At 49.8% G+C, this 15,113-nt stretch overlaps 1 protein-coding gene across 2 annotated transcripts in view; it reads left to right on the forward strand.

The window, feature by feature from the left end:
* Nucleotides 1-4,064: 4,064 nt before the first annotated feature.
* SLC35F4 (solute carrier family 35 member F4) overlaps nucleotides 4,065-15,113 on the forward strand; it is a 188,416-nt gene continuing 177,367 nt past the window's right edge. For both annotated transcript variants that reach the window (XM_077820593.1, XM_077820594.1), the window contains exon 1: nucleotides 4,065-4,167. In XM_077820593.1, the coding sequence (XP_077676719.1) occupies nucleotides 4,065-4,167 (103 nt within the window). The remainder of the gene's footprint in view (nucleotides 4,168-15,113) is intronic.

Consider the following 15,113-nt stretch of genomic DNA (forward strand, 5'->3'; position numbering starts at 1 on the left):
TTTAAGCTATGCGGCACTTGGTAAAGGGCTGTAACACTGCTCCCTGGCCCAAAGCAAGAAGGGAGCACAGGAGCCATTATGTCTCAAAGGCCCTGTGTTCGTTGGACAGAGTATGCCAGTATAGATATGCCGGGGTGCCGACTCCGTGCTGTGCTCTGGGGCTGGCGCACCCATGGAAAAAAAATAGTGGGTGTTCAGCACACACTGGCAGCCCCGCCGATCAGCTCCTTGCCCCCCCAGGACTCCCGCCCGCTGGTGGGCCCCGTCGATCAGTTTTGCCACTTTAACTGCATCTACACGAGGGCTTAGGTTGGCATAGCTCTGTCAGCTAGGGTGGTGATTTTTTTCAAACTCCTAACTGATATAGTGATGCTGGCAAAACTTTTAAATATAGACAAGGCCTAGGGCACAGTGCCGCCTGGGGTTGCTCCTGGGATGGTGCAGTCTATGTACCAACCCTTGCTCCAGGCTGTGCCTAAGGGCACCATCTAGACCAAAGGGAGGAAAAAGATCAAATGATAGAAGGTGCTAAACTGTTCTGGTTAATCCAGCCCTATCTTTTTATATACTCTCCATGTGATGTTCATGGCATACAAACAGAGATATTAGACAAAAACATAAAATACTCTTTCTGGGAGGTTGCAACATAGCACTATTTCACTTTTTAGAATCCAGAACCCTAATGCACAAGAACCAAAAACAGAGAGAGATAAAGCAGGCTGCTCCCTAAGGCAGCAAAGTACAACTCACTCCACCTTGCTTTAGAATTGGCTTTCTCCAGATGGACTGCTGCTAGACTTAGGCTTCCCTCCAGAGCCCCCTACCCTGCAGGCAGGACCAGGAAAACCTCAAAGAATTTAAAATGTCAGCTTACAATTTTAACAGTTTGCAATACACCACACTCTGCTCATCTGGTTAGCGGGTTTAGGGTCAGATCCTATAACTCCCTCCCCATCCACCCCCAACATTGACTCCATTGGCTAAAGAGTGAATGGGATTCACCCCTGATACCAACAAGACACATGGAGAGTGATTCAGAAGAGCCAAGATTCCCCAAGGATAAGGAGCTGATCCTACCAAAAGGAGATGCTTTGGGGTGCAGATCTGACTGCACAAAAGAGGACCCCAGTGGAGACAAGAACCAAACAAACCTGAGTTGGGCAAGGTAGAGGAGCCCGAAGTCTCCCAAAATGTGCCCCAAATCCAGGGGAAGGGGAGAGCACTGCTGCTTTGTGGGGAGGACTGAAATCCTCTGTCCCCTCCTCACAGCCTACACTGGGGCAGATCCAAGAAGCAGGAGAGGGGCTCACATGCAATTTGAAAGGGCAGTTGATAGTACACCTGGCCTGGGCAGCAGACCAAGCAAATGTCATGCCTCTGCCTTTACACTCATGAATTTCCCTGTGACGTCCCACCCTCTCTATACCAGCTGTGATCACAGAACTGGGAATGGGGGGGAGGGTAGCAAAGAACTAGGCTCCTGACCCTTTCAATTCAAGGGTTGGGTGGAGGAAAGGAGCAAAGGCTTCCCTTACATTTTCCATGCACAGTAAGACCCTGCTCCCTTCCTGCCCAGAATGGGGGGCACACAGGGAAAGAGCAGCCGCTTGAGTGACCTATGGGCTGGATGATGGCCTCAAAAAGCACATGACCACCAGTCTCCCCGCTGTCCAAGCCCCCTCACCTCCAAAGTGTTCCAGACCCCAACCTCTCATCCTCAACATGTTCCTGCCCCCCAGCCTCTGACCCCCAATGTGTTCCTGCCCCCAACCTTCCTGCTGCCCCATCCCACCGCACTCCTCCCCCCACTCCCTGCCCTCCTGGTGCTCCAGCCCCCCTGCCTCCCACCCTCTGACCCCCAATGTATTCCTGCCCCCTGCCCCCCACCCTCTCACCCCCAATGTGTTCCTGCCCCCAACCTCCCTGCTGTCCCATCCCACCACACTTCTCCCCCCACTCCCTGCGCCCCTGTCCCCCCACCGTCTGACCCCCAATGTATTCCTGCCCCCCACCCCTCTGCTGCCCCATCCCACCGCTTTCCTCCCCCCACTCCCTGCCCCCTGGTGTTTCAGTCCCCCTGCCCCCCACCCTCTGACCCCCAACGTGTTCCTGCCCCCAACCACTCTGCTGTCCCATCCCACCACACTTCTCCCCCCACTCCCTGCGCCCCTGCCCCCCCCACCGTCTGACCCCCAATGTATTCCTGCCCCCCACCCCTCTGCTGCCCCATCCCACCGCTTTCCTCCCCCCACTCCCTGCCCCCTGGTGTTTCAGTCCCCCTGCCCCCACCCTCTGACCCCCAACGTGTTCCTGCCCCCAACCACCCTGCTGTCCCATCCCACCACACTTCTCCCCCCACTCCCTGCGCCCCTGCCCCCCCCCACCGTCTGACCCCCAATGTATTCCTGCCCCCCACCCCTCTGCTGCCCCATCCCACCGCTTTCCTCCCCCCACTCCCTGCCCCCTGGTGTTTCAGTCCCCCTGCCCCCCACCCTCTGACCCCCAACGTGTTCCTGCCCCCAACCACTCTGCTGTCCCATCCCACCACACTTCTCCCCCCACTCCCTGCGCCCCTGCCCCCCCCACCGTCTGACCCCCAATGTATTCCTGCCCCCCACCCCTCTGCTGCCCCATCCCACCGCTTTCCTCCCCCCACTCCCTGCCCCCTGGTGTTTCAGTCCCCCTGCCCCCCACCCTCTGACCCCCAACGTGTTCCTGCCCCCAACCACCCTGCTGTCCCATCCCACCACACTTCTCCCCCCACTCCCTGCGCCCCTGCCCCCCCCCCACCGTCTGACCCCCAATGTATTCCTGCCCCCCACCCCTCTGCTGCCCCATCCCACCGCTTTCCTCCCCCCACTCCCTGCCCCCTGGTGTTTCAGTCCCCCTGCCCCCCACCCTCTGACCCCCAACGTGTTCCTGCCCCCAACCACTCTGCTGTCCCATCCCACCACACTTCTCCCCCCACTCCCTGCGCCCCTGCCCCCCCCACCGTCTGACCCCCAATGTATTCCTGCCCCCCACCCCTCTGCTGCCCCATCCCACCGCTTTCCTCCCCCCACTCCCTGCCCCCTGGTGTTTCAGTCCCCCTGCCCCCCACCCTCTGACCCCCAACGTGTTCCTGCCCCCAACCACTCTGCTGTCCCATCCCACCACACTTCTCCCCCCACTCCCTGCGCCCCTGCCCCCCCCACCGTCTGACCCCCAATGTATTCCTGCCCCCCACCCCTCTGCTGCCCCATCCCACCGCTTTCCTCCCCCCACTCCCTGCCCCCTGGTATTTCAGTCCCCCTGCCCCCCACCCTCTGACCCCCAACGTGTTCCTGCCCCCAACCTCCCTGCTGTCCCATCCCACCACACTTCTCCCCCCACTCCCTGCGCCCCTGCCCCCCCCCACCGTCTGACCCCCAATGTATTCCTGCCCCCCACCCCTCTGCTGCCCCATCCCACCGCTTTCCTCCCCCCACTCCCTGCCCCCTGGTGTTTCAGTCCCCCTGCCCCCCACCCTCTGACCCCCAACGTGTTCCTGCCCCCAACCACTCTGCTGTCCCATCCCACCACACTTCTCCCCCCACTCCCTGCGCCCCTGCCCCCCCCACCGTCTGACCCCCAATGTATTCCTGCCCCCCACCCCTCTGCTGCCCCATCCCACCGCTTTCCTCCCCCCACTCCCTGCCCTCCTGGTGTTTCAGTCCCCCTGCCCCCCACCCTCTGACCCCCAACGTGTTCCTGCCCCCAACCTCCCTGCTGTCCCATCCCACCACACTTCTCCCCCCACTCCCTGCGCCCCTGCCCCCACCCTCTGCCCCCCCGCTGCTCGAGCCCCCCAGCAGCGGGACGAGCCGTGGCTCAGCGGCGAGCGAGCCTCTCCCCGCGCCCGGCCCCGCCGTGGCCGAAGCGGAGCCGCAGGACGCTTGGCAGCGGCGGGGGAGGCTGGCTCGGCGGCGGCCGCCGCGGTGCGGGGGGGAGCCCGTCCTGCGCCAGGCGGCGGAGCCAGAGCCCCGGCTGCACCAGGAGCTGCGGCAGCCGCAGCAGCCTCCGCAGCTGCCCCCCAGCCGCTCCCCATGGATGTCAAGGCAGCGCCCAACGGGGTGGCCACCATCGAGGACAGGATCTTACGGATCACGGGCTACTATGGCTATTACCCCGGCTACTCCAGCCAGAAAAGTAAGACCCCCGCCTGGCCCCCTCCCCGCTCGCCCCCGGCGTGGGGGGCGGATTTTCCTCCGGGGGGGGGGGCGGCGTTGCAAAGAAGCAGGAGCAGCCGTGGGTTTTGGCAAGTGCCTCTCTCCCCGCCTGGGGGGTTGCAAAGGAAACCAGGGGGCTAGTTTGGCCGGCGCTTGCAAATGGAGTGGGGGGGGGGTGTGTGTGTGTTGGACAAGCTGCCTCGGAGCGTGATTTGCGGGGGGAGGGATGCGAGGGGGGCGCTGGGGGTTGCTTGCAGGGCAGCCCGGGGCTGGCTGGGTCCCTCCGCGAGGTTGTGTCGGCGCGGTGGGGCTTTGCTTTGGTCTCGTGTGTGAGCCGGGCCGTGGCAGGCGTGGAGGGAGCCCGGCAACCCTGCGGCTGTGCCGCGGGGCTCCTCACCCGCAAACGGTGTCACCCCCGTTTCGTTCCTCAGGAGGATCTCAACAGCCGCCTCTCCTGGGTAGACGGCATGTGATGCTGCTCGCCTAAAAGATACCCCCCTCCACACACTCTCTTAAAAGTCAGATGGGATTTTAAAAGTCTCCCCCCGTCTTTCCCCCCACCAAAAATAAGGCTGCCGTACAGTTAGCGTTGTCCTTTCCGGTGAGTTAGACCATGGGATTTCTGAAGCTGTCGGAGATTTGTGATGCCTGGAGCTGCTGCAGAGCCATCCCTCATCTTTACGGACCAGTAAGGTGTAGTGGGTTTCTAGTTTCCCAGCGGTGTCTGGAGCCACTCTTTCATATCCAGTCCGATATTCTGGAAGAGGGAAGTCATTCTTGTAGAATTTACCTGCCTGTAGCACCGAGATGATTTGTTCTCTTCTCTGAATACTTGACTTATTAGCAAGGTAAACTAAGCGGGTTTGGTTTTGCTTTTTGAAATGAGGGATTGAGAGATCCTGGATTTAGTTCCTGATTTGCTACAACAAATTCACTGTGGAGGCCAGCTAAGTAGGCAATCACAGCAGCACAGGTAAAATGACAGAGCTCAGAAGAAGGCAAGGAGTGTTGATTGTACAGTCTGTGTGCCCTGTCTGTGTTGAACGCTTCAATCCTGCAGTCATTACTTGGGCAAAACTCCCACTGAAGTCTGCGGGAATTTTGCTTGACTAAGAAAGTCGTTATTGTACCACAAACTTCTCTAATCCCAGTCCAGAGAGTGAAGCTCTGAAAGAATAGTTTTAGCATTTCACGTTGTTTTGGGAAGGTTTAAATATATATCACTCCTCTCCAGTCCCTGTTTTAACATAAGACAGGTAGAATCTTCATTTTCCTTACAAAACTTAATTGTATAAGGTTAGATTTTTCCAGAAAAAAGTAATGAATTACAGAGTGATTTTTCTTCATGCTACTTCAATATAAAACTTCTCTGGTGAAGGCTTTTTTTTTTTTTTTTTTTAAGCTGGAGGAGCAAAACTTAAAGCAAGTGCTCCTTGTAGAAATTAAACATTTTTGCTTTTGACATTTTTAATTAAGAACAGTGGGGTTTTGGCAGCCAGGAAAGCTTTAGAAGGTTTCTGTGAAAGTATAAATGTCCCAGTGCTCTCTAGAATCATTTATTTTTTTAAACAACGGAAGTTAATCTAATGAAAAGTGATTCACTTTTTTCTATCTGTGCAAAAGTTACACATATATCTGATGAAGTGAGCTTTAGCTCACGAAAGCTTATGCTCAAATAAACGTGTTAGTCTCTAAGGTGCCACAAGTCCTCGTTTTCTTTTTGCGGATACAGACTAACACGGCTGCTCCTATGAAACCTGACATTAGAATTGTATTGTTTAATAATTATTTTGCATTTTGCAAAAGCTCAAATGGCCACACACGATAGTTAAAATGCAGTGACTAAAACCTTGAAGTGGCCAATGCATTTGTGAACGGAAAAATTTAAGTGGAAAAAAAATAAAGAACAATCTGTTTTCTGTGGCTATTTCAACTCCCAGTGGAATCAAAGAAGACAACCACTTCTACAAGGCACAACACAGCCAGCCTCCTTAATGGCAAGAATAAACCGAGGATCAACCAACAAAGTGCCAATACTAGACACGCGCTCACAGGCTTTGTACTTGATATGAGAGAGACTAGCCAGACAGTGAAACATACTAAACAATTCTTAAGTTGCCTGCAGCTGGGAAACAAACAAACTGAATAAACCTACCGCGTGAGATCTTTTGTAGAGTACCAGCAGAGTGCTAGGTACATTAGGTACATTGAGCAATAGAGTAGATTGGTCATTTGATGTGTCACACAACCGAGCCAGGACTTTTTGAAGAGTAGCTAGGAAGACACACCAAAGAGGAATAAAAGCATGTGGAAGTAATGTGACGGTTCCATCCACTGACCAGTGAAATCAGATCAAGGTGGGCCTACTCCTGCAGTATGGCAAAAAACTCAGTGGAGGACAATGGAGAGATTTGCTAAATATGAATAGGGGGGTAAAGACTTAAGCACTTTGCCTCAGGTTTGCTTTGGCAGCAAAACAGGGGTTTTAGATCTGCTGCAGTATAGCCTTTTTGTATGCACATTCTGTATCAAAATGCATGGTTGAGTTAGGTTCTGCTATTCTGCATAGGTAGGGTGCTGAAGTCGGTGGGGCCTTGGCTGGGTGCAGGGGGGGTTTCCTGCCTTGCACTCAGTGCAAGAGCAGGGGCTTAAATACCCTACAAATTGCACTTTACAGATTTCAGAAAGCGTGCTTGGAGGCCAAATTTTAGTGTTGCCAACTCTCATGATTTCATTGCAAGCCTTTTGATATATGGTGTTTTTCTTAGCGCCCCAGGAACTAGAAGCAGGTGCTTAGGCGAGAAATGTTTTTTAAAATGAAAGCCACAAACCCAGATAAGCTTCTGGTCCTCATGGTTGCAGAGAAAAGCTTGAAAACGTGACTCGAGTTCACCTAAATACTCAAAAACTAGAAAGCAAATAAAAACAACCCTATTTTTAAATAAAAGCTTGTGATCTTTAAGCCAGAGTCATGATATTTGCAACCTGAAATGTGATTTTACGTAAGACATCTTAAAGGAGGGGTGCTCTGAAAAATCAGCGGCAGTTTGGGTGCCTCAAGATGGGGGACTTCAAATCTTGGCGCAAACATAATCACGAGCCACTTTGGAAAATCGTGGGTGGGAGTATTTTGTAGTTTGCACTGGTTTATACAGCTGTAATTCAGAGACTCCAGACATTAAACATATGAAGTATGGAGATACCAAATAGATTGGTATTCTAAATTGACTTCAGTGAATCCAGGATTTCACTCTCAGCCCTCCAAGTAAAGCATAGTGCCTCGGCCTCTTGCTGGCCCACATGACAGGGATGAATTTCATCCACTAGAGAACAGAGTGTATTTCCAGTGTGAAGTAATGGGAAGATGAAATAAAGATATAATGTCTGTGAAATGTAGTGATGAAGATCAATGAGTGACATAATAGCTGATCTTACAAAAAGGCAGAAACACAGTATTTTCTAGGAAGTGTCTTTACTCCAACTGATACAGTACATGAGCGTGAAGCTATGGAAAACGGGCGTGTGCATATGACAGGCCTATCAGTCTGCAGAGTACTAGATACTTTTCTTTTGTCTATTCATTCTAAAAAGGTAGCTAAAGAAGTAATAGGTTTTATTTATTCTAGCGGCGCTGTACGCTATCATTAACTCATAGCAATTTATTTTGATCCTTGCTAAAATACGCATTTTACAAAAAGTTTACATTGCGTGAAATGTAGCATTAGAAATGGAGATCCTTCTGAATATACTCATTTACAGGGGTGAGTTTTCCCATCTGCCTGTATGTAGTTGATCTCATCTAGAGCTTGGGCCCCTCTTTTAGGAATAAGAGAAGATAGTTCTCTGTCCCGCCTACTCCCAATATGGATTGGCCCTTTCCAAAAACTAATACCATGTCTTCCTGTGTATAAGGTGATTTGTGTATAACTTGATACCATCAGTCCCCAATTTAAAATGTATAGAAGTGTGTAAAAGCTCCCTGGCTAGTAAGCTAAAGAAGAGGCTGCCCTTCTTTTCCGTTAAGTCCCTATAGGATTTGCAAGGGTACGAGTGTCCATTTTACACGGTGGTTGCACTGGCCCAGAAAAGAGATCCCAGGTTCTGACCTTGAGTGATAGGCAATGCACACCAGCAGGCAGGGTGGGAAAGGAAAGGGAGAACTGAAGACACAATAACCATCCCTTCTAGATGGACAAGTGTGTTCACTAGAATCGCCAACTTTGTAATATATAAAAAACAGAAACATTGTAATATATAAAAAATGGAACCTCCCCTGCCCCACCCCTTCCTCTGAGGCCCCGCCCCTGCCCCACCCCTTCCTCTGAGGCCCTGCCCCTGCCCCACCCCTTCCTCCTGAGGCCCCACCCCCCAGTCACTACTCTTTCCCCCTCCCCCCATCACTTGCTGCTTTTCCCCTCCTGTGTGGGTTGGGAGGGACTTGCTTCCAGAGGCGGGGCTGGGAGGTGCAACTGCCCAATGCAGCTAGGAGGTGGCCTTGGTTGAGTAGGGGCTGGCGCAGGTGTTGACTCGGTGCTTCCCCCACCCGCAGTAGATCCGACCGGACACTGTCGGGTCCCCTTTTCGACTGGACTGCTGGTCACCCTCATGTTCACCAGTGTGTTACCTCTCCGTTTATCTTAGGTCTTTTTATAGCGCTCATCACTATAGTATCTAAGCACCTAAGGATAGTAAGAGTCTATTGTAGAGTTCTTAGCACAAGCCCCACCTGAGACTAAGACTCCACAGGGGCTGCAGACAGGTGTTCTCTGGGCCCCTGCTAGGATCCTGGTCGGCAGATGCACTCTGAGCGGAATGAGCACCCTGCAGCATGAACAGTGTGTAGGTGAGTCTGAACCACCTGGGCTGGCTGACAGGGATCTGGAAAGAATATAGATGCTGCAGCAGAATATGCCACCCCCCCGCCCCGGATATCAATTGACGTCAGCCCATGTGCTGCCTATTATTATGCCATAGGGCTTTGCTGTGTGCAGACATTTTTTGGCAAGCTGCCAGTGGGGCCAGGATGTCTGGTGATTGGCAGCATCTGGACCACGTGAGGAGGCAGCTGTCCAGTGCTGCCACCAGCAGCAGTCCTGTCCTCTTTATGGGATACACAGCTGAATACTTTCCCTGGATTCTTACAGTGAATGCGGAATATGGCTTACTACCACTTCACTATATTTGAGCATGAGCTTTCGTGAGCTACAGCTCACTTCATCGGATGCATACTGTGGAAACTGCAGAAGACATTATATACACAGAGAACATGAAACAATACCTCCTCCCACCCCACTCTCCTGCTGGTAATAGCTTATCTAAAGTGATCCCTCTCCTTACAATGTGTATGATAATCAAGTTGGGCCATTTCCAGCACAAATCCAGGTTTTCTCACCCTCCGTCCCCCCCCACCCCCCCACAAACTCACTCTCCTGCTGGTAATAGCTCATCCAAAGTGACCACTCTCTTTACAATGTGTATGATAATCAAGGTGGGCCATTTCCAGCACAAATGGCCCACCTTGATTATCATACACATTGTAGGGAGAGTGGTCACTTTGGATGGGCTATTACTAGCAGGAGAGTGAGTTTGTGTGTGGGAGGGTGGAGGGTGAGAAAACCTGGATTTGTGCTGGAAATGGCCCAACTTGATTATCATACACATTGTAAGGAGAGTGATCACTTTAGATAAGCTATTACCAGCAGGAGAGTGGGGTGGGAGGAGGTATTATTTCATGTTCTCTGTGTATATAATGTCTTCTGCAGTTTCCACAGTATGCATCCGATGAAGTGAGCTGTAGCTCATGAAAGCTTATGCTCAAATAAATTGGTTAGTCTCTAAGGTGCCACAAGTACTCCTTTTCTTTTTGCGAATACAGACTAACACGGCTGTTACTCTAAAACCTACCACTTCACTGTGTAGCTTGATCACTGCACCGTGACCTTACCTAGCACTCTGGGATGAAGGAGTGAACGTGGCCGTGTGTACGTGCCTATGTAGAAAAAAAGCCCTTTATTTTGTTAGCTTGATGTAGTAGCTTCCAGTTTTTAGTGATTTACTTTGACAATTTGAGCCCTGATTCAGCAAAGCACTTAAGCACATGCTTAACTTTAAGCCAATTGGATTTAATCCTGCGTTTAACGTTAAGCATGTGCTTTGATGGATAAGGTTGGGATTACACACTTGCTTGAGCGATTTGCTGAATCAGGGCCATAGCTTCTACAGCTCCAGCCCACAGCTTGTACCCTTTAAAAAATAAGAAGTCACGAAGCAGAAAGAAACTCCGAAACAACACACTGAATTGTCTGCTGGCTATTACAGTAGCTGTATCGATAGCTTTGCCATAGTAAGAAGCACAGGACAGAACAAGAACATCTCGACATTTACCAAGTGACATGCCCTGCAGGCAGGTCACCACTTTCAGTGAGGAAAATGAAGTCCTGATCTGTTTTCTGGAAATAGCCTGACACTTTCTGTAGACCCCTCTTCTATCGTCAAAGCATGATTTTAAGATACTCAGTGCATACAGAACGTGTGATTGTGTGGTTTAATTGAATTTGTAAAGAAAGCTCCTTTGAAACTGTTGGAAGATGACAGAAGTCTGGCTGAGCTATGTATGGGGCAGGACCTGAGATGGGGCAAAGATGACTAAGGCCAGGTGATCAATAAAAGGTTGGTAAACCCAGCTACAGCGCTCAGGGGTATGAAATATCCACCTCCTGAGTGACATCGTTAAGCCAACCTAACCGCTGGTGTAGAGAGTGCTAGGGCAGTGGAAGAACTCTTCCATTGACTTAGCTACTGCCTCTTGGGAAGTTGGATAAAGTACAGGGACAGGAGAACCCCTCCCGTCCCTGTAGTCAGTGTCTCCACTGAAGCGCTACCATGGCACAGCTGTAGCATTTCCAGTGAAGTCAGAGCCTTCAAGCCATAGTTTCTTCCTCTTGACGCTGGCCACGAATTCCCCAACGCATGGGAATCCCGAGCTGCTCTATCAGGGCAACTTTCCAGCTTTTTTGGTGTAATCGGGGCCAAAGATCTAACCCATAATTCACAGATCCCATCAAAGTTCTGAGTGAATGAAGTGGAGATCCCGGTACAGGACATGTGACTGTGTAGCTATTACCTTATAGCCCGTTTACAAGCACAACAGGAACAGATACACATGTATCTTTTTTTTTAAGATCTGAGATTTCTGTGCATGAAAGGAAAAAGTGATCTTTGATTCAAAGTGTAGTCTAAAGAAGCTGCCGTAGCAGTCTAGAAAAGGGATGGGATGGTTCTTCCAGGAGGGTGATTATTATCTGTCTTTCGAGATGTGAAAAACGTATGTAACTCTTGAGAGCCCCAAGTGGAAGAACATTATGAAAGTGTTTCTCACAGGTGAAAGGAATGAAATCGATAGTCTTTACTGACCATATTCTGACTGTTCTGCGCGCATCATTTTTAATGTAATAAATCCATATTTTGTGTAGTTGTTGCATTTGGTAATATTGCTGCACCTCTGCTAGAGTCTTGTGTGTGGTATTCAAGAACGTGCTTGTGAACGATACTCTGGTATTAATAACAATGCTTCGGTAGTGTCTTTCATTTGAGGAACTCAAAGCCCTTCAAAGGAAGGATGGTCTTGTGGTTCAGTCTTATAGACTAGGAGCCAAGTGATCAGGGTTCAGTGCTTGGCTTCAGTAAGTACTTTGTGTCCCTGACCAAGTCACCTAGACCCAGATTTTTAAAGGTACTTAGGTATTGCTCATTTTCAAAGACAATGCTGCCTTTCATTTTGGTCAGTGGGATGTTTATTTGCATTCCTCACTGGATATTCATGGGTGTTACATTGCATCACACTGTAGAGTAACAGAGTTAACTGTCTTGTATAGTACCGAGGCAGGGGGATCGCGAAGCTGAGTACAGCACATACCGCATCTTGATGGAGGGACTGTCATGGACCAAACCTCCTCTCCCATTTACAGTTGCATTACCCTTGTGGTGCCTACAGCAATTGCTTCTAGCTGTGTGTCTCTAGCTGTCTTTAATGTGATAAAAGCTTTCTGTGTAAAATCAATCACCTTCCCTACTTTCACTCTTCAGTTCATCTCCCTCTCCCCTCTCTAGTCCCCTGCTCATTCTTCTCTGCCCATCTCCTCCTTCCCTCTGAACAGTGTTGCCTAGTCCTCTTCTCCCCTTTTCCTGCTGCTTGGTTCCCTTCTGCTCTGCTCCTCTGGTCATGCTATGAAGTCACATAATTCTCTTCTCCCACCATTCCCCTGGATATATTGCCCATAAACCTCCTTTCCATTTCTCTTCTGCTGGTGGCTGCAGTCCCAGGCAAATACTGTCAAACATGGTTAGGAGCACTGGGTTGAATTCTGAGCTGCTGTTTGCTTCATCTAAATTTGTTCCCTTTTTATTAGCTATTTGTTCATGCAAACATATCTTTGTGCAAGCTTTTGGCAAATGGCTGGTTTTCTGGCTCATCCACTTGCTGCTTGTTGAATCGCCAGTGGCTGGAATTTGTTCACGTACACCTGATGTTGGATACTGAAAACCTCTGTAAAAATCACAGTCTCTTTGTGGATAATCTGCAAATAGAAACAGGGCTGAATTCGCTGGACCCATTCTACTCAATAAGGGTGTAATTCATTTCTATGCAGAGTGCCCTCAATGTGGGCTTTACCCTGGCTCTCGGCATGGGGATGTATTTCACACTTAAGGGAGGCAAAGCTGGCGTCATGCCTGCTTCATATACAGGGTTTGTATAACACAAGAATGATGGAGTTGTAGGAAACGAAATAAGAGTCTGCTAGAGATTTTTAGATGATGATTGACGTTCAAGAGTGAAGGCCACAGGCATTCAGCTTCTCATGCAGGCAAATACAACCTCTTTATCACCGCTTTAAAAAACCCCAGCTGCTTCCTGGTCTACAGCTGGAATTAACAAACAGTCCTGCTAAAACAGGCTCTTCCTTCCCCGGCACCAATTTTTTTACACTTCCTTTTGTTGCCCACGTTACCAGTCTGACGAGTGGTTTAATCTCAATGTTAGCGGTGAAAGATGGCTTTGAGTGGAACGCTATAGAGGCGATAGAGTGTAGGGGGCACACTTCTGTGTTTAGGTTGACCGAGGTAAATCACTGGTTGCCACCGAGCCATCCCTGAAGAATCCAAGCTGACCTATGACGTTGTTTGAAAGAATGGGAGGGGAATCTCAGTTTCTCTTTTAGGGTATTTTAAGGCTCTTCAAGTGTGTTGCCTGTGTCACTGTCTATCTTAGGTATCTCTATGACTCTTGTTCCTATCATATCTGAGCAGCTCACAGTCTTTAAGGAAAGTGTCACATGGGGTTTATGTGTAGTCAAGGGCCTGCTGTCCTGACACTTTGCCACACCCTGCTGGGCTGGTATGATTGTATAGCATCCTCTGAGGACAGAATGCTCCTGCTGACTGGTCCTATAGTTCATTCTCCTGGATCTCGGAATAAAGAATAAATACTCCGTGGGAGAGAAGCAAAGTTGTGAAGAGTTTGCAATAAATGACTAAACTCCTCTCTCCACTCAACTGGCACATACAATAAGTGCAGACATGGTGAGTGAAGCCAAGAAAATGTCATCTTCATCCCTATCAAACCTCACAGTTCTCTGGATGGGGTCTCACTATCTCCACAGTAGTTGGCAGAATGGCCTGGAATAACATTTTAGCTTTGCCCTGTGGCAATAACTTGTCCAGAAAACCTTGAACATCCTGATGAGCTGCAAGCATCATAACCAAGTGACAGTTGGGTCAGATAACTATCTAAGGCACTGATATAGTCCCCCTCAGCTTAGTACCTGGGTGTCTCACAATCCTCTCAACCCCCCTGTGAGGTAGGGAAGTGCTATCCCCATTTTACAGATGGCAAATTGAGGCACACAGAAGCTAGGTGACTTACTCCAAGGCCATGCAGGAAGTCTGTGGAAGTGCAAGGAATTGAACGTGGGTCTCCTGAGTCCTAAACTAGCCGCCTAGTCACTGAACCATCCTCCCGCTTTTACCTTTGTCTTTTTATAATGGACTGACTCTATGGTACTCCCTTCTACCATGCAATCCCAAGTGACAGATTTTGAAAATATAGAAAATATTTCCAGGACTGTATGTTCTATTTTGTATAGGTTTTTATACCGTGCTCATCACTAAAGTGTTGGAGCACTGTCCAGTAGTGCTTTAAGCAGTGCAACTTCACATTTGTCATGTGGTGTTTGTTCTCTCAACCTCTGTCCAGAGGGAGAAGCATATGCAGTAGAGTGTTTTGTTTTGGGAGGTGGATTTAACATTTTTTTTTTTATAAATATACCTGTTGCTATGCATTTATATTAGAGAAAGCAAGGTCAAAGAAATGTACCTTGCACTTGGGATGGAAAGTGGTGAGGTTTGTGATGGTCTGTAGTTCCTGGGGGAGTTCATTCCACAGTCTGGGACCAGCCCCCCAAGAAAGTTCTGTTTCCTGCACAGACAAACTTTACCCTTATTTTTGAGAGTTCCAGTGTGCCAGAGGACTGAAGGTGTCAAGAGTGGTCTTTGTCCTAGACCTTCCGATGATCTTTTAGGTATCATGAACCCAGGCCATGGAGTGCTTTGAAGATAAGCACCGAGACATGGACCTGGATTAGAAATTCTCTGGGAAGCCAGCATAGAGAGCAACGGACAGGTGTGATGTGATCATGGTAGCCTGTGTTGCTGAGGAGATGCACTGCAGCATTTCATACTAGTTGGAGTTTCCTAAGTGCTGAAGATGTCCTGGTATATCACATTGCTGTCGTGAGAGGTGATGAAGGTGTGAATAACTGAGGTCTGGTCTTTGTATGCAAGGATGGGGCAGAGTCTCCTAGCCGACCAGAGGTGGTAGAAAATGTTACATGTGGCTGTTGCTATGTGAGAGCTCAGCATCAGTGAGGA

The sequence above is a fragment of the Eretmochelys imbricata genome, chromosome 6, assembly GCF_965152235.1.
Source record: "Eretmochelys imbricata isolate rEreImb1 chromosome 6, rEreImb1.hap1, whole genome shotgun sequence".
Taxonomy (NCBI): domain Eukaryota; kingdom Metazoa; phylum Chordata; order Testudines; family Cheloniidae; genus Eretmochelys; species Eretmochelys imbricata.